This window comes from Gracilinanus agilis, chromosome 4, assembly GCF_016433145.1.
Source record: "Gracilinanus agilis isolate LMUSP501 chromosome 4, AgileGrace, whole genome shotgun sequence".
Lineage (NCBI taxonomy): Eukaryota > Metazoa > Chordata > Mammalia > Didelphimorphia > Didelphidae > Gracilinanus > Gracilinanus agilis.
This window is the reverse complement of record NC_058133.1, coordinates 167,154,822-167,181,328: the sequence shown is the minus strand read 5'-3', so window position 1 is coordinate 167,181,328 and position 26,507 is coordinate 167,154,822. Positions and strand designations below refer to the sequence as shown.

The window sequence follows — 26,507 nt, the reverse complement described above, 5'->3', positions numbered from 1 at the left end:
ACTGAGGAGCAGCTGTCGCGGCCGCGAATATACGCAACGGGTAGAGGCTGAGCAAGACGCCTCGAGGTAGGGTAAGTTGTCCCATCCCCCACAGGCATTTAAAAATCAAGAGTGTTTCTAAAAAAGGTGTGTGTGTGTGTGTGTGTGCAAGGAAAGTGGAAGGAATACGTGTGCATGATGAGAAAAACACTCTCGAAGGAAACAGTGTTCGTGACTGAACTAAAAAATAGTCTCAGGGAGAGAGGTATCAGAGTAAAAAAGAAGGACAAAGTAGGTAAGGAACTTAATGGCCTTTTAAGAGCCGGTAAAGAGATTCCAGATGATTACTTTTCTTTCTATGGCTTGATTCGTGACATTCTTAAAGAAGCCGACACGAGCCAACAAGTCTCGCACCTCCTCAGCTTGGCCGAGGACGCTATCTTAGAATCTAAGATAAAAAATGAAGAACCAAACTCGACTAAAGAACAGAGCTTGCCCCTCAAGGGGAATGAGCATCCCTCCTCTCTTTTAGACGAACCTATCAAAAATCCCTCCCTAGAGGAGCCCCTTGTTCCCTCTAAGCCCAGACCACGCCTTTATCCAGTCCTAGACACGGACCCTCCTCAAGATAGCACACTTAATCCGGCTTATCAAGCAGAACTAGAGGAGGAGACAGCCCGCTACCATAACAATGGCCCTCTGAGGAATAGACCTCCTCCCTAAAACGTCCCATCCCCCACCATCCAACTTGCCCTCCCACTTGATTCCTCTGACTCCGAACAGGAGGAAGAGGGGGAGGAGGAAAGCGGATCCCGTGGACATTCCAGGGCCGCAGATACTTCAGGCCTCCCCCACCATCATCGGCCAATTTATAAAAAATTAAAAATTAAGCACATTAAAGACCTGCATTCGGCAGTTAAAAATTATGGCCTGAATGCCCCTTTTACACTCTCCATCCTAGAAGGGCTTGGAGGAGAGGGACACATGCTCCCCTCCGAATGGACCAAAGTTGTGCAATCTGTCCTATCCCGAGGGCAATTTCTAATTTGGAAGGCAGAGTTCCTTGATAGGGCAGAAAATCAAGCTAAGCTTAACTTAAAAAATGCCCAGACAGCTAATTGGACGACCGACAAGATTGTCGGCCGTGACCACTTTGCATTAGAAAATCAACAGATGAGGCTGCCTCCCGGCTTACTCATGCAAACGGCGCATGCCGCTATGACCGCATGGCAGGCAGTTCCTGCCACTGGCTCTGTTACAGCACCTCTCTCGAAAATCCTTCAGGGACCCAATGAGCCCTACGCGCAGTTTGTTGCAAAACTTCTTGAAACTGCTGAGAGAGTCTTAGGTCAGGATGGGTCAGACAACCCAGTGGTAAGACATTTAGCAATTGAAAACGCTAACTCTGCCTGTAAGGCAGCGTTAAGGGGGCAAGCTAGAGACCTTGATCTAAACGGGATGATCCGCCTATGCAGTGACATTGATGCATATGACCACAAACTAAACAAGTCCATCTCCTTAGCCATCGGGGCAGCCATTCAGGCCTCTTGCCCCACCACCCCCCGAAATTGCTTTAAATGCGGGCAACCTGGCCATTTCGCCCATGAATGTCCCTCTAACCAGACTCCCACCCCCCTTCAGGCTCAAGCCCAAAGACCACCTCCCAGCGTTTGCCCTAAATGTCGAAAGGGTCGGCACTGGGCTCGAGATTGCCGAGCCAAACCTCAGAACTTTTCCCCAATGTCGGGAAACGGGATGCGGGGCTCCTACGGGAGCCCCTGCCCAGTTCCCTTACTCGAGCCACAGCCGGCAACGCAGGCCTGGACCTCTGTGCCGCCTCCACCCGAATATTGACCCCTGAAGAAGGCCCGGTAGTCCTCCCCACCGGCAAATTCGGACCACCACCTCCTGGCATGTTTTTCTTGGTCATCGGCAGGGCACTCACCACCTTACAAGGTGTAGTTGTGCATCCCACCCTTGTTGATAACGACTACACAGGGGAGATAAAACTTATCATAGAATCTCCGCATGGTCCTGTTACCATCCCTGCCGGTAAACGCTTAGCTCAGGCCCTCCCCCTCCCCATGATAGGCGATTTTCCTGCCGCAGCCCAAAAACGAGGTCCTTCCTCACCCGGCTCTTCCAACATTTATTGGGTACAACAACTTACTGAGTCCCGACCCACTCTGCAATTAAAGATCGAAGGAAAAACCTTCACAGGGCTGCTGGACACAGGGGCAGACTCTACTGTCATCTCCCAGGCTCATTGGCCCCGTGCCTGGCCCCTTCAACCCTCAGCCACCCACCTGTCAGGAATAGGTCAGATCCAAGATACCCTCCAAAGTACTAAGCTCCTCCATTGGCAAGATACTGAGGGCAATAGTGGCACTACCCATCCCTATGTAGTCGCGGGACTCCCCGTTAATCTCTGGGGCAGGGATATTCTAGCCCAGATGCGGCTCCTTATGGTTAGCCCCAGTGATGCTGTCACCACCATGATGCTGAAATCTGGGTACCTCCCAGGCAAAGGCCTTGGCAAGAACGAACAAGGCATCTTACACCCAATATCCCCCCCAGCCCAAAACGATAAAGGAGGACTTGGGTCAAAAAAATTTTTATAAAGGCCACTGATCCCCCTGCAATCCAGGCTGATAAGATCACCTGGAAGTCCAATTCTCCTGTCTGGATTAACCAGTGGCCTCTAACATCTGAGAAGGTTCAAGCTGCCCTAATGCTAGTGCAGGAGCAACTCTCTCTTGGACACCTTGAACCTTCCACTTCCCCATGGAATACACCTATTTTTGTTATTAAAAAGAAATCGGGGAAATGGAGACTTCTACAGGACCTACGTGAGGTCAATAAGACCATGCTACCCATGGGGGCTTTACAGTCAGGCCTTCCATCCCCGACTGCTATCCCAAAAGGGTTCAGCAAAATTGTCATCGATATTAAGGATTGCTTTTTCTCAATCCCTCTTGATCCCTCCGATAGCCCTCGCTTTGCATTTTCCATTCCCATAGTCAATTCCCCATCCCCCTCATTGACACAGACTATAGCCCAGGCTATCCTCAGCGCACTCCAAGCTCGCGGCTTTAGCATTGCCCCAGACAAAATTCAAACTCAAAGCCCAAGAAACTCTTTATCCCTTAAGTGGCAATCAGACTTTGCTTCTTGCTCACGCCCTCTTTGTTCTCAATTTCCTCACGCTGGATGCCGAAGGGTGTTTCGCTGCTGATCGCCACTGGAATCCGCATACTTCATCTAATCTGGCCACAGTCCTTTGGCGTGGCCCGTCAGGGGCCTCTGGTGTGGCCCCGACCCTGTCATTATCTGGGGAAAGGGCTCCGCCTGTATTTTTGATAAAGCGGCTAATAATGCCCGTTGGATTCCATCTAGACTGATTAAACCTTTCGCCCCTGATACTAACCCTCCTAAGCCAGGGTTTTGTCCCTGAGAAGTCTTTTTCTTCTTCCCTTTTCAGAACCACAACCCTGACGACATCACAGATGGGACCTCAGATCCTGAACTCGTTTTCTCTGGCAGTTTACATCATCTACTCCACCTTCCTTCCGGTCACCACTTCCAGTCCTCATCTCCTGGTCCAACAACGGTGGGAGATCATCAATCCAGTTAATCAAGCCATCATTACCTCCGTTTCTTCTTCCCAATGGCCCCAATGGACGTGGTTTCCTTCCATTCCGGTTGATCTTTGTGCCCTAGGCGCCCCCCAGATGTCCTCAATCCACTACTGCGCCCCTACCTTCCCTGGCGTGCCTAGCCTCCCGGATTACTGGACTCAATACACTCAGTTTCCTCTATATGGCTGCCCTGAGTTTGATCAGCTACCACACTGTGGGGACCAGACAGACGGATTTTGTGCAGCCTGGGGATGTGAAACCATGGGTACTGGATATTGGATCCAGGCGAACCAGGATTTGATATCAATAACCCGCAATCTATCCCGTCCATCTGTGTGCACCCCTAGTCCTCCTAATTGTAATCCCCTCATTATCACATTTACCAACGCGGGGAAACGAAGTGTTAAATGGACAGATGGCTTGACTTGGGGTTTACGACCCTATAAGAAGGGCGGTTTTGATGATGTTCTTCTTTTCACCCTCCGCCTCCGTGTGCAGCCCCTCATTGTTTCTGTTGGTCCTAACATCATCCTCTCGGATCAACGACGCCCTTTTTCCCCTAACCCCCAGCCATTACCGACTCCCACGTCTCTCCCCATCCCATCGGTCCCCCTTTTTTCCCCTTCATCTCCGAATACCTCCTCCCAGTTACAGCCCCAGTCACAGTAAGGGTCCCTAAATATTCCCGGTACAGCAGACAGATTTTTATCTCTAGTATCAGGTGCCTATACTGCCCTGAACGCTTCCAGGCCAGATTTGATGATTAAGTGTTGGCTCTGTCTGAGTCCACAACCCCCTTACTATGAAGGTATTGCCTATATAGCAGAACCCAATGAAACAGTTCTAGCTTCCCCACGCTGCGCCGCCTTTTCTCGCCATCTCACTCTTGCTGAAGTCTCTGGCCATGGCCTTTGTTTAGGCACCATTCCCCGATCTCATGCCCACTTATGTAACTCCACCCTTGACCTCCCCCCTTCCCCTTCCTTTTTGGAAGCCCCGAATAATGGCTTTTGGGCTTGCAATACTGGCCTCACCCCTTGTATATCTCTTCTAGTTTTCAATACCTCCTTTGAATTCTGTGTTCTTGTCCAGCTATGGCCACGTATCTCTTTCTACATGGACGATAGTGTGGCCTCCCTCCTCTCCCCCTCTCCTAGAACACGTAGGGAACCCTTTACTACTTTAGCTATCCTGTTAGGTCTCGGCGGTCTTGCTGCAGGCATTGGCACTGGCACTACTGCCCTTCTCCAGACCCAACACTTGGCCGCTCTTCAGATGGCCATGACAACCGACCTAGAAGCTCTTGAAAAGTCGGTCACAGCACTGGAACAATCCCTTACATCCTTATCAGAGGTAGTCTTACAGAATAGACGAGGACTGGACCTTCTCTTTTTAAAAGAAGGGGGATTATGTGCAGCCCTCAAAGAGGAATGTTGTTTTTACGCTGACCATACTGGCGTTGTGAGAGAATCTATGGCAAAATTGCGTGAACGGCTAGCCCAGAGGAAAAGGGAAGCCGAGGCACAAGAAGGATGGTTCAACACACTCCTCAAGGGTTCCCCCTGGCTTTCCACCCTGATTCCCACTATTATTACACCTCTCTTTATATTTTTAATGATCTTAACCTTTGGCCCTTGGGCCTTCCAACGTCTAACGAAACTCATCAAAACTAACGTTAACTCAGCCCTTGATAAGTTCCCTATGGTTCAATACCATCGTATTGAGATGATGGATACAGAACAACCTGGTGGCACTCGTTTGCAGTTTTCCAGCAGGGCGGTAACCCAATGACGGGAGTAGCACAGGTCCTCAACCCTTGATGGTTGAGTAACTCCCCCTGTGTAGCCTAAGACAGGGGCCATCGCTGCCAATCTCACTTATGGATTGACCAGGGAACACAAGGTGTCTTAGGAAAAACTTCTGGTGTTAAGACAGACTTGGATGGAACAACAACCAAAGGATAATAAACTTATTCCTTACGCCCTTCTATTTAAAAAAAAAGAAAGGGGGAATTGTTAGGGACCAAGACTTTAAGATAAAATAGTCACTCTTCTAAGAATAGATATCATTCACTCTTCTAAGATAAGATATTGATCATAGGCCCAGCCATGTTTGGAGACAGTAAGACGCCACAGGAGATTTTCTATGCTCCCTTTCCGCATTCCTTTCCCTTTAGTATTGGCCGACCCCCTTCTGCCCTCAACCTATATATTCTTGTCATAGATCTGCAATAAACAAGCCTTGCTTCCATCCAAACGACTCTGTGTCTTGCGCGCGAAGTCTCCCCTCTTCTCCCCCTATGGGTTCTTAGGTTGCCGTTTCCCCGGACCCCTCGGTTGTGTCCGGCTGGACCCGGACACACACCCGAGTTAGAGCGGATGGGGGCGCAAAATCTAGCTCCTTGGCAGCTAACTGGCATCACTAGGAGCTTGCCCCTGAGAGCAGCAAGACTTGAGATTCCAGGAGGCTGGAGAGCACAGACCTTGGGCCCAGGAGTGGGGCTGAGAGAGTCAGTGGACAGGGGAAGCAGCTCAGCATGCTGAGACCCAGAGGAAAACCTCAGGTGGAGGAGCAAGCGTGGGCCAATTTCCAGGCTCTGGGCAGCCTACTAGGACCACAGGTCGGCGACCCCAGGAGGCTGTGGAGCACAGATCTTGGGTGCAGGAGTGAGGCTGAGAGGGGCCGCAGACAGCAGAGGCCTAGCAGACAGTGGAAGCCAGGAGACTAGCAAAGTAGCCTCAGGCAAAAACTGCTCCTTAGCTCCATACAAAGAGTTGGCTTGCCTTACTCAGACTTCTGAATGAGAAAGCATAATGATGCCAAGGAAGACCTAAGAAATAAACACCAAAAAGACTAAGAAAAAAGCTCTAACACTTGATAACTTCTGCACAGAAAAAAAAAAATCAGAAAACAGAGGGCAAACAATTAAAGACATCCAAACCCTGCCCCCAAAATGAAAATTGGTCACAAGCTCTTGAAGAGTTCAATTCTGAGATCATGAGAAAGATGGAAGAGATCTAGCAAGAAGATAACAGTTTAAAAGGCAGAATTTCGCAATTGGAAAGTGAGGTTCAGGAATCAAATGAAATGATAAGGAAACAGAAGACCAGAAATGACCAGCTGGAAGCCTTGAAGAGCCAGATGGACCAGATTGAAAAAGAAAACCAAAAGATTATTGCCGGAAACTAGTCTTTAAATGCTAGAATTGGGCAAGTAGAAACCAATGATCTCACAAGATAGCAAGAATTAATAAATGTTATAAAGAAAAGGTCTTTTTGTTTGAGGCTTTATTTCTAAGTGTGATCTTTTCTTTTGAGGCTCTATTTCTGTCAGATTCTGTTTCCTGTAATTGAGGCTGAATGTTTGAATGAGGTATTGACTTCACTGAGGACTTTATGTGCGTGTAATGATACCAAGAATCTTTTCCTTTGATTTTTACAGATGTAGGTGTAACTAGGATTATTTTATGTGGACCATACCATTTTGGTTCTAACACTGATCTTATGAAATTTCTGATATAGATTTTATCACCAGACTTGTAGCCATGTAGGCTAAAATCTAGTGGAACTCTTTATTGTATTAATGATAACTTCTGCAATTCTTCTGATCTTTCTTTCAATAAGGTGACATACTCATAGATTTTGCACACAATTCCTAGATGTGATAGGTAATTAGTGTCTTGTGGTGCTTTTCCCACCCACGGTTGCTGTCCGTACAATAGTTCAAATGGTGACAAATGTGTTTCACTATTGGTTGACTTCTTAAGTAGAAAAGCACCATTCTGGCCATTTGAGATCACTTTGTGTGCAAAGCTTCCTGATCATTGTTTTCAGAGTCTGATTCTTGCGTTCCACAGCTCCCGATGACTGAGGTCGATAAGAGGAACATAAATGTCTCTTAATTCCTAATACCTGGTAGACTTGCTTTAGAATAGAGTTTGCAAAGTGACTACCAGATTCAGATGAAATAACATCAGGAATAGAGAATCTTGTAATTATCTCCCTCAGTAGCATCTTTGCTACGAAATCCGCATTATTTTTCTTGGCCGGGAATGCTTCTGGCCATTTTGTTAGTTTATCCACTATCACAAGTATGTACCTATAGTTTTGACATCTAGGCATCGTGACATAATCTATTTGTAAGCACTCGAAAGGTGTGAAGGCCAATGGTTTTCCTCCATACGCTTTGGTTTTAATTATGGCCCTGTTAAATTGTAGGCACACTCTACAATTTTCACACACGCTCGCTTTGCTTCTGTTGTCACGCCTAAAGCAATCCAACTCTTGAGGATTGTACTATGATTCCCAATATTCTATAATGGCCTCTTCTATGAATTGCTGCACAAGCAGTAATTTTGGCAAAAATGGTTTTCCAGAGATAGACGTCCATACTCCATTTGCTAGATTGGCTCCAAGATTTTCTTGCCAATGTTTCACTTCCTTTTGTGAATAAGCTTCTTGCAACAGAACTTTAACTACTAAGGATAAGTGGAATATAGCTTTAGGTCCAAATCTAGCCGCAAACTTTGCACTGATGTCTGCCCTGTAATTGCCTAACTATACTAGTCTCACAAGCTTTTGATGTGCTCGGCAGTGTATCACATACAGTTTTGATGGTAACTGTATGGCCTGCAACAATTCGCTTATTAGTTTCCCATATGCTATTGCTTTCCTATTTGAATTTATGAACCCTCTATTTCTCCAGATTTTCCCTGACGCATGGACAACACCAAAGGCATACTTAGAATCCATAAAAATATTCACAGCTTTGACTTAAGCAATCTGTAGAGCGCGTGTCAAGACCAAAATTTCTGCGTCTTAAGTTGAGATGTTTGGCTCAAGTGCTGCAAACCATAGGGTTTCATTCTGGGTTGTAATTGTGGCTCCTGAATATCTCTGCTCATTATGTTGGTAGCTTGAGCCATCACAGAAGAGAGTGAGGTTGGCTTGGACCATGGGAATATCTGCAAATCCTCTCTAGTCTTTTGCACGATCTCTAGTGTGTCACTACAACTGTGACGGCTATCCCCTTCTAATGGTAATTCAGGGATGAGCATCACTGGATTAACGGTTTTGCATCTATGGAAAGTCAAGTTCTTGTTTGTTAGTAAGATTGCTTGGTACTGGGAGAGAGGTTGTGATGTGAAAGCTTGTAGATTTGCATTCCTCAGCGTGGTTTCAAGTTGGTGCTGGGAATACAATCTTAGCTCCCCCTCCCAGGACTAGTTTCGAACTTTTCCTAAGCATTAGAGCTGCAGTAGCAATAATCTTTAAAGAGGAAACCATTCCTTGCATAACTGGATCAAGAGTTGAACTGTAATGGGATATGGGTCTTAGATTGGTACCTAAGTATTGCATGAGCACCGCACAGGCAATTCCTTTATCCTCATGGATAAACACATGAAATGTTTTGTTGGGGTCTGGAATGCCTAATGCAGAAGAAGATAGAATTTCTCCCTTTAACTTTTCAATGGCATTTTTGTGTTCCTTTGTTAGCTTCAGTGGTTCTTTGGTGTCTTTCCTGGTTAACTCTGTTAGAGGTTTTGATATGAGAGAAAAACCAGGGATCCACTGCCCAGAAGCTGGTCAAGCCTATAATTGCTCTTAACTGCTTCTTGGTCTTAGGTAAGCTTAATTTCTGTATCTCCTCTATTCTTTTCTTGAATATGCTTCTAGTACCATCTTGAATGTGAATCCCCAAAACTCAATTTTATTTTTAACCCACTGGATCTTGGTTTTGGATATTTTATGACCTCTCCTATATAGTTCCTCTATGAGATGAATGCTGTCTCTCTGACAGATATCTCCTGTTGGTGACATTAGTAGGATGCCATCTACATAATGTACCAATTTGCTGGCAGTGAATGATATAGATTCAAGATCTTTTTGTAATATTTGGCAAAATGTGCTTCCACTATTTATGAAGCCTGGTGGAAGACGACTCCATAATAGTGTTTTGTTCTCCCAAATGAATGCAAATTTCTGACGGTCCCTGTGCACAGGCACACTGAAATATGCACTGGACAGATCTATCACGGTGTACCATTTAGCATTCGGGGTAATTTCTGCAATTATTTGGGATGGACTTGGAACAACAGCATGGATTTGTTCCACATAAGAATTTATTGCCCTAAGATCTTGTACCATTCTCCACTTGGTGTTCCCTTCAGCATCTAATTTTGCCTTCTTTATGGGCAAGATAGGAATATTAAATTCTGAAAATCCATATATCAATATGCCTTGATCTAATAAGTTTTGGATTATTGGTTTTATTACTGCCACAGCCTCTTTGCTTAATTTGAATTGGGGAATCCTGGTGGTGGCATTCCTCCTTTCACTTTAATTTTACTGGCTTAGCAGATAGGATCCTATCCACATCTGATGAACTATTACCCCAGACCTCTTTGGGTAGTGTATCTGGAATCTTATAGTTCAGGGGTCGGCAATATACGGCTCTCGAGCCACATCTGGCTCTTTTGAGGGCTAGATATGGCTCTTTCTGCAGGAGCCATAAAGTCAATTTTTTTTCGGGCGCTGTTACAAGAGCACACACTGTGAGCACTGTACAGCTCTCACGAAATTACATTTTAAAAAATGTGGCATTTATGGCTCTCATGGCCAAAAAGGTTGCTGACCCCTGTTATAGATGGTACCTTGATCCAGCACAAAGATGGTATGATTATCTGCTATCCTATCTAAGCACAGATCTGGATGATGTTTTAGTGAACTTTTAGGGAGATATAAATAGATTTCACCATCTGGCTCACAATATATGGTTGCAGCTAATTTACATAGGATATCTCTCCCTATCAGGTTGAGTACGATGGTAAAAATAAGAATTGATGGTCAAATTCTATTGGACCCAACTTCCCCATTTTCGCCTTGAATTTTGATGCAGTTTGGGGTATTCCAGGTGGTACTTTCACTATTACTGTTCCAGTATCAATTATCCCATCTACGAATTCACCATGATTTCTATTGTTGATCAATGAGTGGTTCATTAGTGATGTTATCATGCAAAGAAAGTATCTGGTTCTCTTCTACTTGTGGCTGTGCAGTAAAGGTTTCAGAATCTAATGCCTCTCTATTAGGAGATATATGGTAGTCTGGAGATGAAACTACTTCCAGTAAAATGGCTGAGCCCATGTACACTTCCTGTTGGGTGCTTGATTCTGCCCTTCCTCTTTGCTGCTGAGTTTCTCTGCCTAGCATGGAATCTTCAGAAACTGACAAACATGGCTTCTCTTGAACAGTTTGAAATTTAACTTTTTCTCCCCTCACCCTAGGGCTTCGTAAGTTTCCTCTCATGGTTTCAGGGAAAGAATTAGGTGTGTGTGTCTCCCCTTTCACCACTACTGGATGTTTCAGCTCTGAGTGTGAGGTATTTTTTATGTTATTTGTGCTCATAGAGAAGATATCTGTGCCTCCCAGCCCCTGAACATTCTGACATTTGGAGTGTTCAGCTGCCTTGAGAAATTTTTCTTTGGCTGGCTGGTTTAAAACTGAGAGACCTGCTACATTGTTTCTAGGTTTAAAACTCTGAGCTTCGGGGTTTAAATAGGATAGTATCTTACTCCTTGATGTTATAGAGGTTCCTGACTTAGACTTTTGAGCTTGAAACTGTGTTTCTCTTTGGCTCTCCATCACAGTATCAGGAGTCAACCTTAAAGTTACATTTCTCTCTTTGGCAAAACACTGCTCCCTGGGTTTGGTATTGTTACCAATTCTTTCCCCTGGGCTTCTCACTCTGTTCAGCATAGTTTTTAATCCACTATCTGCAATAAAGTTACTATGGCTGTCTAGCTCTAAGTCTGAATTACTTCTAGCTAACCCCTTGCCATGTTTTTTCACTCCTTCCATTGAAGTCTGTGATACGTTAGTGTTTTCCACAAGAGATTGTTCCTCCCCATAAATTTCTTTATGTAATTGCCTCAATTCATTTTGCATTTGTAACTCAGCAGTGGACTTTTGTCTATTCTCTAGTGTGGTGTATTGATTGCCATCACTAGTGCCTATCATTAAAATGTTAGCTTCATTCTTCTTTTTGAGCTTTCTGCTCTCTCTAGTCATTATTCTCTCTTGACTGATATGTATTAGAGATTAAACTTCATGCCATTCTCAGCCTGGCCCCCAACTTCAAAAATTTCTTCATTTCTTCCAAAGATGGTTTGTTTGAATTAGATTTGCATTCATGCTGGCAACAAACCTCTGATTTCTGAGGTTTGCTTGCCCATTTTCTGTTTACATAGGCCTTCTTGTAATTGCTAGCTCTGTCTTTGGAAGTCTATTTGTTTCCTGAATCTACAATCTTTGATCCAGTGTCCAAGTTTGTTACAAAGATAACACCTTGGCACTGTATTATTTGATCTTTTTTGATTAGAATAAATCTCTTTTTGTTTATATTCATGGCCCTTAGTTGCCTGCAAGGCAAGATTGCGAAATTCTTCTTGATCTCTGTTTTTTCACCTCTTTGAGCTATCTTTTTAATTCCTGAATAGTTCTGTCTTTCTCTGAGTCTAATTTGTTGTTCTTTGTTTTTGGATTCATGGATGTAAGTTACATGTTTCCTAATATCCTCCAGAGACAATTCCTCCCACCATGGACAATTCTGTCTGAAATAGACCTGGACTGCTAGTTCCCTTTATGAATTGGTGCCTGATTTGGGGTAGAGCCTCCTCAGCCTGGTCTCTGTTAAATCCTAGGAGATGTTCTGAATTCTCCACCAGCCTGTCTAAAAACAAACTTGGGTGCTTATCTTCAGCCTGTCTCATCTTTTTAAACTTATTCCACCTGTTAGGCCTTTTTGCATGTATTTTTATGGCCTCTAATAAATCTGTTCTGTATTTAAGGAGTTCCCTCATATTCTCTGGTACACTTAAATCTATTGCTGCATGTTCATGTGGCCACGAAACTAAATTCTGGTTATCTCTGGTCTCAGCTATGACTTTGGCTTTTTCTCTGGGGGTGAAAAATTCATCTAATATAAATTCAATGTCCTGGTAGGAAGGATTGAAAAAGTTGATGCTCCGTTTTAATTCTTTAGCAGCCTTATAGGGGGACAGGAAATATTTAGGGAACCTTCTCTTCAGCACCTCCAAATCTTGTGCCGTGAATGCTTTATATGTTTTCATGTTCAGGGGTTCACCATTCAGTCTGAACTGGGTCTGATCTATAATTGGGAACAATGACACAGTGGCAGGTGCAATTGCTCCACTCTCAGTTTGAGTAGCCTAATTTATGTCAAAAGCAGTTTGGGTACAACTGTCCACCATCTTACATCTGGGAGCTTCCTTTGCCTTAGGCTTGTAAGCGTTCTCTATTATTTCTAGTTGTAGTATGGTGTGTTCATCAAGAGTTTGGCCTTGCTTGATTTTGTTATTGATCTCTATCATAAGCCTAACTTGTTCTTTCATCATTGAGAACATGTCCTCATTGTCATTTTTGCCTTTCCCAAAGAGCAGTTGAAATATTTTTCTCACTGCCATAATCCCTTGTAACGTTGTTACAATCATCAATACTATTGCTGGTAAGTAGGATAAGAAATCTGCCATGGTAAATGCTAGATGCTTGTATGCATCATACAATGTCAGGATCTTTATGAAGTAGTCTGGGGTAACATAGAACCATAATATTGTTATCCCTTGGGTAAAGGAATAAATGAATAGAGATGGTGGTAAAAATGAAGGTTATTCTAGTCAATCCCATCTTTTCCCTTTCCATTCAGTAGCCTAGGTTCTTTTTTTGTCTGGCTTCGCCAAAAACTATTATAAAGAAAGAGAGGTCATAGGGAGATATAGATATCAGTGAGATGGATATATCTTTGTATTCTCCCTAGGTGCTGGTGATGGGGAAACACCAACCCCAATCACACTTGTTAGTTGTTATAATTTCCCCTTTCAATAACAGTTGCCCAGGGAAGAACTCCGAAAGGTTAGGTGGATGGGTAACCCTTTCAGGTCCAACCTGGGGTTGGATCAATTATTAAAATTGGGCTCTGATTAGCCTTGGATCACATTTGTTTATCTGACTTCGTTAGCTCCCTTCCCAAGGGTCAAGATATAAAGACCACTCAGGAAGGTACTTATTAAATAAACACTCTTTATCTATAATCTAAATTGGGAAAGGATAATCAGGATAAGAATTGGGGATTGGAGACCCTGTCAATCTATAATCTATAATCACTTAGGGCTGGAGGCTACTGATTTAGTAGAAGCTGGAGCTTTTGTTCTTCACAACGCCTCTGGCTCAGCCTGGCAAATGCCAAACCAGAGAGCAATTGCCCTTGATGCAGTTGTGTTGGTGATTTTCTTTCAGGTTTTTTTTATTATCAGTGTTTGGTGATATATTAGTGCTCACAGCCTTCAGGAAATATATAGATCCTACCCACCCTCTGCTTCTTCAGACCTCCCAGCCTCCCTTCACCACCCAGGGACCAAGAGACCTAAGGAGCTAGGAAGATTCAGGGACCTAAAGATCTAAGGGACCAAAGACCAAAGAACCCTCCAGGTGGCTGTTAGGGGTATTTATACTTTCAGGCCAACCAACTTTGCCCCTGGCTCATGGCATCTGGGAACATTCCAGTCTCTCCAACTGCCTCCCTTGTCAATCAAGGTGACACCAACATTCCTCAGGATTTGAATATAAGATAAAGCAAAGTAAAAAAGACTGACAAAATAGAAGGAAACATGAAATATCTCAATGAGAAGATAATAGATCAAGAAAACAGGTCTAGAAGAGACAACTTGAGAATTAATGGTCTTCCAGAAAAATCAGAGACAAATAGAAATCTAGATATGATACTACTAGAAATTATCCAAGAAAACTGCCCCAATGTCTTTGAACAAGAGGGCAAAATAGACATTGAAAAAACCCATAGAACACCCTCTACACTAAATCCTCAGAAGACAATCCCCAGGAATGTAATAGCCAAATTCAAAAGCTTCCAAGTTAAGGAGAAAATATTACAAGAAGCCAGAAAGAGACAATTCAGATATCAAGGAACACCAATCAGGATTACACAGGATCTGGCAGCCTCTACATTACAAGACCGAAAGGCTTGGAACATGATATTCAGAAAGGCAAGAGAATTGGGTCTACAACCAAGGATCACCTATCCATCAAAACTAACTAAATACTTCCAGGATAGGCATTCATCAAGGTAGAAGATTTCCAAGTATTTGCACAGAAAAAACCAGGACTAAGTGGAAAGTTTGATATCCAACCACAAAAACCAAGAGAAACATGAAAAGGTAAATAAGAAAGAGAGGGGAAAGAAAGAAATTCTTATCTTTAAATTGCCTTCTTCAAAGGCTTCAATAAGATCAAATTATTCGTATTCCTCTATGGAGAAATATTATGTGTAGTTCTAAAAAACTGTACTCACTATTATAGTAATTAGAAGAATTAGTCATAAGGAGAGGTTGGAGTACTAAATGGTCTAAGATGATATGGGGGGAAAAAAGTGTGTGTGGGGAAATAGAAGATGGCACCAAGAGTAACTTGAAGGAATAAGAAAAATAGGATAATCTATATCACACAAAGAGGGCATGGGAAGGGGAGGGGATGAATAAATACTATTATAAGAAGGAGAGGAAGAGAGTGTTAATAGGAAATACTTAAACCTTATTCTCAGAGGAATTAATCCTGAGAGAGAAGAATTGCTAGATCCATTGGGATATCAAATTCTATCTAATCCTACAGATAAAGTCAGAAAGGATAAACCAAGAAGGGCAGTGGGGGGTGGGGAGTTCATAAAGGGAGAAGAAGAGAGGGGGGGAGGGAGTTCAGTAGGCCTTAAAAAATAATGAGGGGAAGGGAGGGGGTAGAAAGGGTAGTAAACCAAGGGAAGGGACAAGGGGGATTGGTTTAAAACAAATCACTGGTTTAAAAGGAAATAGGGTAAGAAGAAGGGGTAGAACTAGGAGAGGATACCAAAATGTTAAGGAACACAGCTGATAAGTATAACCCTGAATGTGAATGGGATGAACTCGCTCATAAAACAGAAGAAAATAGCAGAGTGGATGAGAAAACAAAATCCTACCATATGTTGTCTACAAGAAACACACATGAGGCAGGTGGACATACACAGGGTTAAGGTCAATGGCTAGAGTAAAATCTTTTGGGCTTCAACTGAGAAAAAGAAGGCAGGAGTAAAATCACCCTAGATAATCCTACCTAAATTAATTTACTTACTTAGTGCCCTACCTATCAAACTACCAAGGCACTTTTTTACTGAGTTATAATTATAACAATTATAATAGTTGTTATATTATTATATGTGATATATAATATTATATGTGATATATAATATATAATAATATAACAAATATAAACAATAAAAATTATAACAAAGTTCATTAAGAAGAACAAAAGATCAAGAATATCAAGGGAACTAATGGAAAAAAAGGTGAATGATGAGGGGACTAGCAGTATCTGATTTTAAAGCAGTGGTCACCAAAACAATATGGTACTGGCTAAGAAAGAAGAGAACATCGATGGAATAGACATGGGGTAAATGTCCTCAGCAAGATAGTGTACAATAAACTGAAAGAGCCCAGCTTTTGGGACAAAAACCCACTATTTGACAAAAACTACTGAGAAAACAGTATGGAAGAGATTAGGTTTAGATCAACATCTCACACCCTACATCAAGATAAATTCAGAATGGGTAAATGACTTAAATATAAAGACGGAAACTATAAGTAAATTAGGTGAACATAGAATACCTCTCAGATCTATGGGAAAGGAAAGATTTTAAGACCAAGCAAGAAATAGAAAATATTACAAAATGTAAAATGAATAATTTTGATTACATTAAATTAAAAAGGTTTTGTATAAACAAAACCAAGCAAACAAAATTAGAAGGGAAGCAACAAATTGGGAAAAAATCTGTATAACAAAAACCTCTGACAAAGGTCTAATTTCTCAAATCTATAAGGAGCTAAATCAATGGTACAAAAAAATCAAGCCATTCCCCAATTGATAACTGGGCAAGGAACAGGAATAGGCAGTTCTCAGATAAAGAAATCAAAACTATAAATAAGCACATGAAAAAGTGTTCTAAATCTCTCATAATTAGAGAAATGCAAATCAAAACAACTCTGAGGTACCACCTCACACCTAGCAGACTGGCTAACATGACAGCAAATTAAAGTAATAAATGTTGGAGGGGATGTAGCAAAATTGGGACATTAATTCATTGTTAATGGAGTTGTGAATCGATCCAACCATTATGGAAGTATGAAAAGGGAATCCTTTGTTCTCTTTGCCTAGCTGAAGTTAATACTTTAACAATAACTTAAGTACCCCTACTTAGTACCTCACTAGATGGTGAGGACGAGATTAGCTCTCTTTCGTCTACTTTTTGATTGAATCAACACAAGCTTGAACCTAGGTGGAGGAGCTCACAAACCACTTAGTGAGTTCACACCTTACTTGATGCTAGGTGAGAACAAGCCAGAAATTTAAGAGTTCACACACTCAGAAAGGTGTGGTTCCGAAGGTGAGAACTCAGACAATTTGGAAACTGTGATTAACCCCCCCCCCCCCATGAAAAGGGGCAGGGACAGGAAACCACTATAAAAGCCATGAAAATCCCTGAGGAATCAGTCTGGTGAAGATGACTCTAGTGAAGAGTGTCTCCTAGAGATAGTCTTCCAGGGAACTTCACTGGAGACTGTGGCTTAGATTGTGGCTTGGATCGAGGCATCAACCTTGGATTCTGACTCTTGGATTACCTAGTTGGGTGAGTGAAAAGGGCTGACTACTTTCCTAGTTTCCTAAGAGACTAACTTCCATCTTGGAGGAGGCAAACTGGCCCTCCTGGCTGAGGACTAGTATAGGTATTTTCTCTAACCTCTCTCACATTTCTCTACCTTATTGTTTCCCACTCTATTTTTGTAAATAAACTTCTGACTTGAGATATAATAACTCCAGCCAACCATGTTGGAGAAGTGAACTATTTCACATAATTTAAGTCCAACCACTAAATTTAAATCTTACAGAAGGCAATTTGGAACTATGCCCAAAGGGCTTTAAAAGACTGCCTGTCCTTTGATCCAGCCATACAACGGCTAGGTTCATATCCCAAAGAGATAATAGGGGAAAATACTTGTACAAAAATATTTATAGCTGTGCTCTTTGTGGTGACAAAATATTGGAAAATGAGGGGATGCCCTTCAATTGGGGAATGACTAAACAAATTGTGGTATCTGTTGGTGATGGAATACTATTGTGCTAAAAGGTATAATGAACTGGAGGAATTCCATGTGAACTGGAATGACCTCCAGGAATTGATGCAGAGTGAAAGGAGCAGAACCAGGAGAACTTTATACACAGAGACTGATACACTGTGACATAATCAAATGTAACAGACTTCTCTACTAGCAGCAATGCAATGATGGAGGACAATTCTGAGGGACTTACGAGAAAGAACGCTATCTACATCTAGAACTGTGGGAGTAGAAATGCAGAAGAAAAACATACAATTGATCACATGGTTCCATGGGGATATGATTGGGGATGTAGACTCTAAACGTCACTCTATTGCAAATAGTAATAATATGGAAATAGGTTTTGAATGATACATGTAGAATCCAGTGGAATTGCTTGTTGGCTCTGAGATGAGGGAGAAGAGGGAAAGAACTTGAATCATGGAACTATAGAAAAATATTCCAAATTAATTAATTAATTGAAATTATTTTTTAAAAAAGAACAGCTGAAATTGTGAAGAATAGGAGAGATGCCAAAGAACTTGAGAACAGTACATATCCCAATTTTCAAATATGGAAGGAGAATAAAGTCTGCACATTGTAGGCCAGGACAGAGAATATTACTTTGATCCCTGACAAAATTCTAGAATATACCATCAAAAAAGAGTGTTAGCAGAGACTGTTTTATATTTTCTTTGAATACAGAGTACCAAGCCCAAGCACAGTATTTGGCACCTAGCTAGTGCTTAATTAGTGCTTTGATTGACTTAGAAGGGATCTACAATATGGAGTCATGATTAAAAAGGGCCATAGCTTCATCAAGAACAAGTTGTAACATACAAACCTTATTTCCTTTCTAGAAAGTGTTATAGATGTCACTTTGGCATCTCTATTCCTTTTAAATCTAGGTCCAGGGGGGGCAGCTGGGTGGCTCAGTAGATTGAGAGCCAGGCCTAGAGACAGAAGATCCTAGGTTCAAATCTGGCCTCAGACATTTCCTAGCTGTGTGACCCTGAGCAAGTCACTTAACCTCCAGTGCCTAGCCCTTAGCACTTTTCTGCTGTGGAACCAATACAAAGTATTAATTCCAAGAAAGAAGGCAAGGGCCCTCTAAATAAATAAATACAGACAGCCAGACAAATAAATAAATAAATCTAGGTCCAGCCTGCCTTTCTAGGCAATAATACTGTACATTATTCTCTTCTCTACAACTTGTATTCTAATCTAAAAAGCCTACTTGCTGCTTCCCGTACATAAAATACCATTTTCTACCTCCTTGATTTTATATAACCATCCTCCAAGACTGGTTCATTCTTTCTTCTGCAGGTTTTAGTATTCCTGGCCAATCACTTACAGGAATCTTTCTAATACTTCCAGGTGCTAATCCTCCTTTGCATATATCTTTCACTCACTTGTACTTATATGTTGTTTTCTCCAATATCCTTGAATTCTGAGGCAGGGAATTTTTGCTTTTTCCTTCATATCCCCAGCCACTAGCCCAACATCTAGTAGCAAGCAGTTGCTTAATAAATGCTAATGGATTAATGACTGATCAAGAATAGGTCAGGAAAATGAAAAATGAATTCCTGTGATAACTAATCCTTGTCCTGGAGAAGAGATGAGAGTGCATCCTTCCTTAGGGAAAGTGCAAAATAATGAGTACTGAATGGTGTGTACTAGTCGAATTTAGTCTCAAATGGTTTTTGTGAAGAAAACTTTGTCTATCAATCAGCAATTTTTAAGTTAATCAATCAAAAACTTAAGCATTCCTACTTAACAAGAAGTAAGAGTATTCAGCAAGTCACTTGCTAAGGGACTCTGTCTTCAGCCTTCAACCTTGGCTCTTGGACTGCTTCTTGGAGGACTGCTCCTGGATCTTCTCTTTTGGACTTCGGTGTTGGAGGACTTTGTCTTGGGACTTGGCCTTCAGTCTTTTCCGTTGGAGTTTGCTTGGGTGGGTAAATAGCTGGCCTTCCTTTCCTGGCTTCTGGAGAGAGTGGTTCTGGAGATTCCTGCTTTGGCTTTGGAGGAGGCTGCATTGGTGGAACTCTAGCTGAAGACATCCCTGCAGGGCTGAGCCTCACTTCACCAGAGAAGGGCTAGTAGGCCTGTTAAAACCTGTCTCTTTAGCTACCTTTTTTCATTTTCACTCTTTCCAACTCTTTGTAAATAAAGCTATTAAAAGTCCTTTTGACTTTAGTTATAATATCTTTAAAACAGTGACCAAAATATTACTTTAGAATTCTCATATTAGCATAAAACCTAAATTTCAAATTCTTACATTTTGCATAGCTATTTTTATTACAAGAGAGAGCTTACTGCAATAGATGGGAGGTACATCTATGAACAATGTGGGATGTAAAATTAAAAGGCATCACTAAAATTTTTTTTAATCAGATTTATGATTGTCAGATTTATCTTATTCCTTTTTTTTTTTTTGGACATGGCTAATAGACTAGTAGACCAGAAATGCTATAGATAGTTTACCTGAACTTTAATAAAGTATCTGACTAGGTGTTTCATGATACTCCTTCAGAAAAGATGGAGAGAAATGAGCAAGACAGAAATACATTTATGTGAATCAGAAATACTCATTAATGATTCAATGTCAATTTTAAACAAAAGCTCTTTAGAGTATCTCAGGTATCCGTGCTTTTCTCTGCTCTTTAACATTTTTTGTATATCACTTCAATGAAAGCATAGCTGGCAGGCTTAACATATATGCTGATGACACAAAACTGGGAAGGCTATTTAATGTGCCAAGACTGTTATAATCTAGAACAGTGATGGGCAAACTTTTTAAAGAGGGGGCCAAAGGAAAGGAAATGCTCATCTGTCAGTCTGTTTCTAAGGCAACTCTTTTGAAGTTTCATTGTATTGTACCCTACTCATTGTATTCATCAGATTAGGAATAATGTTGCTGGGCCAGATGGAACATTTTGGGGGCCCGCATCTGGACCGTGGGCCATAGTTTGCCCATCACTGATCTAGAAGATTTCAAAAATTGTAGGAACTTTGGGCCAAATTTAATGAGATGAGATTTAATGAATTTAATTATAATACTTAACTTTAAAAAAATCAACTCTATAAATTTAAGACTGGATTAAATTTTATTAAAAAAAGATATGGCAGTTTTATTGGAATGTAAGTTTAATATAGCACAAAATAAATTATATGTATTCTTTCTACATTGTGGAGGTTAGGGGAATGGCACTCCCATAATTTGGAAAATTTGAGTAAAATTTTTTGGCCCTCCCTTCATATCAGAGAAGTTTTCTGAAATTTTCTTATTTTATGGGATGTTTACAGTACTTCATATGAATTTATGCATTACTAAACTTTTAAAGATATCTCTATATTTCTAGCCTTTGTGTGTCATCTGGTGGTTTTTGTGTTCTTTCACTAACTTTTAACTTTCAAAAAGAAATTGTTTATATTTATGATATTAAAAGATAAAATATATTGGTAATATACAATACTGTACATATATTTTATGCATTTCTGAGTTTTTAAACATTTTTCTGTGCTATCTGCTGGTCTTTCATATGTTGTCTTAGCTTCCAAAAAAATTCCCATTTAATTTTTTATACCACCTATAATATACTGAAACCCTGGGAAATTCACAATGTGGAAGGGATACTTGTGATATCAAGCTACATTAAAAGAAATGGACAGTGGACAGGACAATGGAAGCAACAGTCAAGGCAAAATCTATCCCTGTCCAATTACATCAGACATATTTTCTTAATATTGTGAAGATGGGATGATTCTCCCCTTGCCTACTTTTAAATTTAACCAACCAAAAGCTGTAAGACACCCCTACTTAACACTAAATAGGTGTGAAAGGAAATTCTTGGTTCTCTTTGTCTATTCTGAGTGTACTCAGAATACACTGTGAAAAGGGAATCCTTTGTTCTCTTTGCCTAGTTGAAGTTAAGCTCTGGTTAACAATAACTTACTAGAATGTGAGCACAGCATTAACTCTCCTTTGTCTACTTTTGAATTGATCTACAAAAGCAATACACCCATACTTAACCCTAAAGTAAGGGAAACTCTTACTACAGAAGTATGCACCTCCAAAAGGAAGACACCCCTACTTAACGTTAAATAGGTGGAAGTCTGCAACCCTCATGCTAACTAGGTAATAATTCAGTAACATGCAATCCAAACTGGATGACAATTCAGAAACGTGTGAATCCTAGAAGGAGAGTTAACATCTTTTAGAGATGAGAAGTCAATCCCACAGATACTGCCCCTGGGCAGGGCTGGACAATTTGGAAACTGTGATTGACCCCTGTGAAGAGGGGCAGGAACAGGAAACCATCATAGAAGCCACCATAAAAGCCACAAAATCCTGGGCCTAAGGCAGTCTGGTGAAGTTGAGTCTGGTGAAGAGTCTCTCCTGGAGATAGTCTTCAAGGGAACTTCGTTGGAGACTTTGGCTTGGATCGTGGCTTCAACTTGGATTCTGATTCTTGGACTACTTCGTTGGGTGATTGAAAAGGGCTGACTACTTTCCTAGTTTCCTAAGAAACTAGCTTCCATCTTGAAGGAAGCCTTGAAGTTAATCACTACTGGCCCTCTTGGCTGAGGACTAGTATAGGTATTTTTTCTAACCTTACTCACATTTCTCTACTTTGTTTCCCCTCTATTTTGTAAATAAACTTCTGATTTGTGACCACGTTATTTCATATAATTTAAGTCCAACCACTAAATTTAACCTTTACATTGGGGAGGTCTGCAAGTCACTTACTAAAGTGGGTGACAACTCCAGAAGTGACTGACCACCTCCTGGGCAGTGCTAAGCAAATTTAAAGACTGCAACTGGTCCCCATAAAGGGGAGGAAGGGACAGGAAATGACGTAAAGAAAGGACTATAAAAGACAATGAACTTCCTGTGCAAGAGGTCTTCGTCCTGAATTTTCGGGTTGAAGGAGCTTGGACTAGGACTGCAGCTCCTGGACTGCTTCTGGTAAGACTGCTCCTGGATCTTCTCCCTTTGGATCTTCTCCTGGTGAGTGAAAAGCTGAACTTCCTTTCCTGGCTTCTGGGGAGATTAGTTCCAGAGAGGCCTCTCCTTCTTGGAGGCTGTATGTGTTAAAACTTTGCTTAATTCACCACCATGTCCTCTGGCTGAGTGGTTAATGAGCCCGGGACCAGAGCAACATTTATGGCAATAAACTAGACTTATACCCCCTTTCACATTTTTCTACTTTCACTCTCTCCACCTTTTTTGTAAATAAAAGCTGCTAAAAGTTATTTTGACTTGGGCTATATTAATTTTAAAATCAGCAACCACAGCATTATCTTAAAATTCTCACATATTTAGTTCAACCCTTAATTTAATTCCTTACAATACCACAATAATAGGCTGGAAAGTTTCTAAAAAGTGGACAATGATATAGGATAATGAGAGATCTAGAGACCAGATAGTATGAGTATATAATGAAAGAATGATAGCTATTTAGCTTGGAAAAGACAATATTTAAAGGGATATATTCACTCTCTTCAAATATTTGAAGGGCCATCCTATGGGAAAAGGAAGAGTTAAATCAAACAACAATAAGGAACAGCTAGGTAGTATATGGAAAAAGATCCAGTCCTGGAGTTGGGAGGGCTTGGGTTTAAATCTAAGCTCAGATACTTCCTAGCTGTGTGATCCTGGGCAAGCCACTTAACCCCCAATGCCTCGTTCTTGCCCACCTTCTGTCTTAAGAGTTACTACTAAGACAGAGTGTGTTTTAAAAACAACAACCAAAAAAAAAACCCCAAAACAATCAACAAGCATTTTTAAACACCTATCATGTGCCAGGCAGTAGACACATTCTCTACACTAGTTAGAACACAGGTATTTTTTATTAATACTAGGCATTCTTTGTTGAAGTTCAAAGACTGAAACAATTCTACTCTGGAGGAGCTTACATTCTAGGTAGACAATGAGGTAGACAATAAATACATATATAAACAAATAAAGACTATAAAGAGAATAAACATAAAGTAGTTTCAAAAAGAATGCACTATATCAGGGGGCAGCTGGGTAGCCCAGTGGATTGAGTCAGGCCCAGAGACAGGAGGTCCTAGGTTCAAATCCAGCCTCAGACACTTCCCAGCTGTGTGACCCTGGGCAAGTCACTTGACCCCCATTGCCCACCCTTACCACTCTTCCACCAAGGAGCCAATACACAGAAATTAAGAGTTTAAAAAAAATAAAAAGAATGCACTATCAGTAGGTGATGCATAAATTTCATTTTGATAGAAAAAAAGGATTCTATGAGGCAAAAGTAAGGAGAGAATGCATTCCAGGCATCAAGAATGACCCATACAAAGGCAGAGAGAGAGAGGAGATGGAATGTTCAGTTTGAGGAATAGAAAAAGATAAGGCCATTTTGTCTGGACTGCAAAGTGTTAGAGGGAATGAAATGACCAATGAGACTGGAAAGAAAAGTTGAGGCCAGACTGTAAAGGCTTTAAAAGCTAAACTAAGGAGTTTATATTTGATCCTTGAGGCAAAAAGAAGCACTGGAGTTTACCAAATAGGTGAGTAACATAATCAGAAAGTCACTTTGGCAGAAATGTGGAAGACAGAGAGACTGATTAGGAGACTTCTGTAACAATCTAGTTGAGAGACATCTAGGTACAATGGATAGAGTACCACCTCTGGAGTCTGGAGGATCTAGATTCAAATTTGGCTGCAGACACTTCCTAGATTTATGACCCTGGGCAAGTGCAATTGCCCAGCCCTTGCCACTATTCTGTCTTAGAAATAATACTAAGATGAAAGTTAAGAGTTTAAAAAAATATAATTGAAAGGTAATGAAGACCTGTATTAAATTGGTAACTGTGTGAATGGAAACAAAGAGTCAAACGTGAGAGATGTTATAAAGTAAAAATGACAGCTAACTAGATATATGGGATAAGTAAAGAGCTAAGGAAAACGCAATGGTTATGAATGTGGGAGACTTGAAAAGTTGATGGTGCCTTTAACAAGAAAAGGAAAGTTTGGAAAAGAGGTGTCTGGTGGGAAAAATCAGGACTTGGGTTACAGACATGCTGAATTTCAGGTGACACTGAGACATAGAGTTTGAAATATATAATAGGCAACTGTTAATGTGGGCCTGAAAAGGAGAGGCTCTGGATATATAAATTGGAAATACATACAGGCATGCACACACACAATATATATATATATATAAATCTGTGAGTCATATGCACAGAGACAATAACGAAATTCATGGGAATTAATGAGGAAACCAAGAATGTAGAATGTAGACAGAGAAGAGAAAGGACTAGGACAGTACCTTGGGAACCATCCACAGTTAGGAGATCTTGAGGTGGATGGGCCAATAAAGGAAACTCAGAAGAAGTCATCCATTAAGAAAAGAACCAAAGAGGAAAGCATCATGAAAATTCAGACTGGAAAGTTTCCAGGAGAGCGGGCAATGATGTCAAATGTATATTTTGAGTGACGTTAGAAGCCAGACTAGAAATGGTTAATTTCTGAGTGAAAAGATGGTGGCACTAAGTAAAGAGAACTTTTTCAAGCAGTTAAGCTAAAAAGAAGAAAGATATAGGAAGCTAGCTTGAGGCAGGGGTCGACAATGTATGGCTCTTTCTGCAGGAGCCATAAAGTCAATCTTTTTTCAGGCACTGTTACAGGAGCGCGCACTGTGAGCACTGTACGGCTCTCACAAAATTACACTTTAAAAAAACGTGGCGTTTATGGCTCTCACGGCCAAAAAGGTTGCTGACCCCTGGCTTGAGGGAATGGTAGGGTCTAGTGACAATTTTTTTTTTAAACTCTTGTACTTCGGTGTATTGTCTCATAGGTGGAAGATTGGTAAGGGTGGGCAATGGGGGTCAAGTGACTTGCCCAGGGTCACACAGCTGGGAAGTGGCTGAGGCCGAGTTTGAACCTAGGACCTCCTGTCTCTAGGCCTGACTCTCACTCCACTGAGCTACCCAGCTGCCCCTAGTGACAATTTTTTAAGGACTGGGAAGAGACATATATGTTTGAAGGCATCAGAGAAGGAACCAGCAGATAGAATGAGTTTGAAAATTAGGGAGAAGGGATGACTGAAATTGTAATGTGTTAAAGAAGGTAGGAAGGGACAGGATCAAATAATACAAAGAGATAACTTAAAAAACTGATAATCTCCAAATTATATTTTATCTTGCTTTGAAATGTGTCTCTGTTCTTTAATTTTAGCAAAGAATTCCAAATATTCTGGAATTTCCTAATACTTCATATAAAACAGAGAAGCTATATATATGAAAAACATGGTTCTGAAATGACCAAAAAAGCAGTACGATTTCTTGTTGTTCAAGAGAAGGTATTAAGCAAGCAGATGATAGTATTATGGAGTGTCTAATACTAAGATTTACCCTGATAGAGATAATGATATCACCAAGAAGCTTGACTAAAAATTTACTGGGTTAGGGGTAGCTAGATAGTTCACTGGATAGAATTGAAGGACCTAGGTTCAAATCTGCTGTCAGACACTTCCTAGCTATGTGACCCCTGGCAAGTCACTTAATCCTGTTGCTCTTCTGCCTTGGAACAAATACTCAGTAGTATTCTAAGACAGAAGGTAAGGGTTTAAAAAAAAATTCATTGTGTTAAATATAAACAAGACCAGTAAAAACCTAAAGGGTTATCCTCCCTGAAAAAAATCTGTAGTTGT

General features: G+C 41.2%; 1 protein-coding gene across 1 annotated transcript in view; it reads right to left on the bottom strand.

Moving 5' to 3' along the window:
* Positions 1-26,507, bottom strand: part of GON4L (gon-4 like) — a 114,758-nt gene that overhangs the window by 62,036 nt on the left and 26,215 nt on the right. Inside the window, exon 3 of the mRNA XM_044674236.1 lies at positions 23,530-23,532. Coding sequence (XP_044530171.1) covers positions 23,530-23,532 — 3 coding nt within the window. The remainder of the gene's footprint in view (positions 1-23,529; positions 23,533-26,507) is intronic.